Source organism: Brassica oleracea, chromosome C8 (genome assembly GCF_000695525.1).
Source record: "Brassica oleracea var. oleracea cultivar TO1000 chromosome C8, BOL, whole genome shotgun sequence".
Lineage (NCBI taxonomy): Eukaryota > Viridiplantae > Streptophyta > Magnoliopsida > Brassicales > Brassicaceae > Brassica > Brassica oleracea.
In genome coordinates, this window is record NC_027755.1 from 1,031,042 (window position 1) to 1,035,804 (window position 4,763).

Consider the following 4,763-nt stretch of genomic DNA (forward strand, 5'->3'; position numbering starts at 1 on the left):
TGTTCAATAAACTTCGAAATTACAAAAAAAAAAATTAGTGTTTTGATGAATTTAAAAAGTAAAAGTGATATTACATATCTTCTCCAATCTCCACCAACTTTAAAAGAGAGAGGAGTCAATGATAATTAATTGGTTACCAAATACTCTTATTTCTTACACAACATAATGGAATTTTGCCTTTTCTTCTTCATTTTATCCCTTTTTATTTTTCTTTATTTTGTTTATTTCTATGTTTTATTTATTACCAAATATTCATTTTCCCCATGGACTCGTCAAATCTACAATTGACGAAGAAAATAAATACTATACAATAAATTAACACGTGAGCATTTTAGTTTCATGATGATATATAAATAAAAAATCCAACAACGTACTAAATACATATGAACTGTGTATGCCAACAATGTATATTGATTTTTTTTTTTTGAAACACCAACAATGTATATTGATTACTAATTGCTTTACAACCTCAAAGTTACAGCCGTTACGTTTGAGGTTGAGCAGCAGGTTTTGGACGTCGTCAGCACAGATATGCACGTGCCGAAAGTAACACTTGCGTTGGTGGTTGTTTGGACAAGACGGCAAGCGAAGGATAGAGATGAGTTCACGTGATGCATGAACTTCATGCTGCAATTATATTAACCAAAGTTAACTAAAATCTTATACATAAAATGAACAAATTGTTTAGGGTTAAAAGGACACTGGTTGCATGTTACATGAATTATTGCATGTAACAGATTTTCTTAAAAGAAAGTTATTGTAGACTTAACCAGTGGTCCATGGTGAAGCGAATATTGTATAAACTAGATTAAGATCCGCGCCTTGCGCGTAATAAACATTATATATATAAATTATTTTATGTATTATATATTTTTACATATTATGAAATAATAAATATATATTGAATAATTAAAAATCAGTAACTATTACATATATAATTAAATTGGTGCGAACGTATAAATCAATTTTATTAATCCAAACATTTTTTTTTTTAAATTTGATAGGATGTAATTAAATTTAAATGATATTAACATACATAGTATATTTTTAATATTAATGTCTATTAAATGATGCTTTTTAATCATATATTTTTTTGATCATGTGTATCTTTAATAGCAAAAAATTTAATTTACTGATAACAAAATTTTCATTGTGAGATTAATAATTTTAGTAATTTATAATTTAAAAAAATTATCAATTATCAAAAAAAATTATTCAAAGTAAATTTTGAAACTAAAATATTTATTTATTCAATATGGTTTATAGTTTAATTTAGAATGATATATATACATATATATTTTAGATCTTAATGATTAATTTTTATAATATGGTTATTGTGATTTTTTTTAAAATTATTTTAATAGTTTAAAATTAAACAAATTTGATAGAAGATATATTATTTTTTTATCAGATCTTTATTATTCAAAATCATTAATTGTCATATATACTTTAGCCACATTAGGCAATTCCGTAATCTTTATTTAAGAAAATAATAAATGATATTAATAATGAATTTATGGTTAGTTTAATAAAAAACTTATTATATAATTAGATGGACCAACATATTTCTCTAATAATTCTAAGAATCGTGATGACACTTGGATACAGAAAGAAGTTGTAATGTTTCACAAATAATATATAGGGGATAAATAAAAACAGAGAATGAATATAATATATTATAGAGAAAATGATGAAAATAAAGCCTTCTTCCTGCAAGTTTCCATAAGTATATTTAACCAAAAAGGAAAGTGGAAAGAAGATTGGTAAAATCGATCTTGAGTGGCTCTCCTCTCTTTTAATGGTGGATATTGGAGAAAATATTTAGTAGACTTTTTCTTTGTTATTCATCAAAAATTTTGGTAATTTTATAATTTTGCCAAAAATGTCTCAGCTTCTCATCCGTCTCTCCGCCAGGCTCTCTTCCCGCAACAACAATGTTTGCGTATGTAAAAGCTTCTCCTCCCTTCTCTAGCTTTCTGTTTGTTTACTTCTGTATTAGTTAGGTTTTGTTCAGCTATGCTTTTGTAGTAGAACACAACTGAGTTTGAGTTTTTTAGACAAGATCTGATGTCCGAGTTTACTTGACAGATCCACAAGTGCTTTCGTTTGTTCTCAACCGGCCCGTACTTGACACTTGGTACTAGGGTTCAAGAAGTTTTGCCGAGCGGCTGCAAAATTGGAGATGTTCTCTTGTTTTACCCGGCAAAAGAGCAGATACTGACTCTCCATGACAAAACAATACCTAAAGAGCTCAAGGACGAAGAAATGATTGGAACTTCCCATGGATGGAGTTTTTTCTATGACCGTCATGATCGTATCGTACGTATCAGCGACATTTTCAGTCCTTTTGCATCCAAATCAAACCCCACCGTGATTCCTCTGCCTCGGCTTACTGATCTTCCCAGTGAACAAATCGAACAAGTATGTAACGTAGCAATGTCGTCTTCCTCTCCTCTTGGTGATGAAGACTGTGTAGTGGCTATCAAGTTTTCAGGTGACCAGTTGAGTCTGTGCAGGCCCGGTCGTGACCTTGAGTGGACTAACATCTTAACCCCTTTCCACTGCTGTGAAAACTCAAATGTCATGTATTCAAAAAGATACAAGAGATTCTACTTATCTGCTCCTGGAGGCATTCACTTTTTCTCCTATCATCTAAATGAAAACACTGAGCACCATAAGTTGGTCTACCGCGACCATCCAGAGCTGGATCAGTCTGAGTGGAAGACTTTGAGTATGTGTTCAAGGAGGGAATACCTTGTGGAGTCATCCTCTAGTGATGAACGTTACCTAGTCAAATGGTACACTCTTTAAAATCAATAATTCATGTGTGAATTCATTGGGGAAAAAAAAGAGAGTGTGTTGAGATAACTGTGGTTGCATATGTGCAGGTACGCTCATGGCTCCTACTCATCGGTGTTAAATGGAATTGAATACAAAACAAAGAGGTTCATGGTGTTTAGTGAGGAGGAGACGGCTGAAGGAAAATTCATGTGTTACACAGAGGATATTGGAGAAATGTGCATTTTCATTGCAAGTAACGAGGCTTTTTGTATCCCGGCTAGCTCATGCCCCGGTCTGAAACCTAGCACCATCTATTTTATGGTGGGACATGGCTTTGGTTCTTATGATCTCACTACCGGAGACACACATCATTATAAAGCTCCCGACGGTTTTATCTCCACACCTTGCTGGCTTCCTCCAGTTTCTATCTAGTCATACTATTGCTGTCGCTTTTATTTTCTCTTTACCGGTTTGGACTGCTAAGATTTAAGACATTGTTTTTTTCATGATTCAGTTCGATTTTTTAAGTGAAATCATCTTGCAACAAATATTGAATTTAGGACGCCTTGAATCTGACAATCCGTATGGTTATTATTGTGTAGAAATATACACTTTTATTCATATAGCTAAGTGAATAAAATAGTCAAGTGTCAAGGCACACTACAAGAAAAATTGGCTTTAATAGCATATCAGAATAGCGTTTTTTACGATTATGCTATGTTTTCGATACCCGTGTTTTAAACATAGCGTTTGCCTTTTACGAGACGTTATGTTCGAATGTCGACTTAAAAAAATTAAAATAAGCGTACGGTTTTGCAGGAGCCGCTTATGTATTATAGCAAAGAAACATAAAAACTGTTATCTTTAGTTAGCGCGGTAATGCCCGCGACACTTAGAAAAATTTTGACTCCTAAAATCAATGAAGCTCCAAATAAAAAATAGAAACCCCCAAAATTAGGGTTCTCCCATCTCTCGTTTGTGTCTCCCCCATTTCCTCCATTCGATCGATAATCTGAAACCAAAACCTCTCATTTCTCTGAATCTAGCTCACATCAAATCTCACTCTCAATTATCAAGCTCTTTACTTATCTCATCCAGAATCGGCAAAATCACGTCCCCTCTGATCGAAATCCATCTCCAATCAGTCGAAGGTGAACTCGGGTTTTCTCACATTGTCTCCAATTCTGATTGTTAACCGTTTATCTCTTTCGTAGTAGTGATTTAATTGCATGTTTAATTGATTCGTTTTTGTGCTCTCTATTGCAGGGAGATATCGTTCCAGAGTTTTTGATTAAGATACCGTTTTTGTGCTCTTTAGGTTTCTCGATGAAGATTATAATTTGCTGGGTTTATTAACACCGTTGTATTCTTTTGTAGCTAGGTCAAATCAAAGTTCAAGAAATCTATCAGGCAAAATTAGTAACAAAACAATTCCATTTAAGAACTCTCGTTCTGTTTTGTTCTTTGTGGGTTGATAAAGTTAATCTCTTGTATGTAAACTTGGTTTGGAGCTGAAACATGGATAAATCTTGGGTTTGGTTACCAAGGTATTAACTTCACTTCACACTCTTTTAATTTCTCGTTTTGTATATCTCATTATGCTAAACTGTTTATCTCACACTTGTGGTAACTCGACAGGAATAGCCTTGAGTATGAGAAAGGAGCCAGTGACTTTGTGTCTTCTTCATCGAGCCGTTTAGGTGTTCCAGCTGAAATGTTCTTCCTTTGTGTTGATTGCCGCAATGTCTGCCATCAGTCTAGTGATACAGTTTTCGAGCATCTTGTGATTAGAGGGATGGATCCGAAGTACAAGATTTGTAAATTCTGGTCTAAACACGGAGATATAAGGCCTGATAAGCCATGTGATATCAACTCGTCTGAGAATGAGGCGTATGAGTTGTTTAGAACAGCTTTCATGGCAAGTGAAGACCATCAGTCAGCTCAGCAGGAGAGTGCAGAGGCGTTTGCGGGTATTGACAGAC

General features: G+C 33.7%; 1 protein-coding gene across 1 annotated transcript; it reads left to right on the forward strand.

Moving 5' to 3' along the window:
• The first annotated feature begins 1,882 nt into the window (after positions 1-1,882).
• Positions 1,883-3,213, forward strand: LOC106311214. The gene is made up of 3 exons (XM_013748430.1): positions 1,883-1,942; positions 2,089-2,798; positions 2,889-3,213. Exons 1-3 carry the CDS (start codon positions 1,883-1,885, stop codon positions 3,211-3,213), a joined length of 1,095 nt encoding a protein of 364 aa, XP_013603884.1.
• The last annotated feature ends 1,550 nt before the right edge of the window (positions 3,214-4,763 follow it).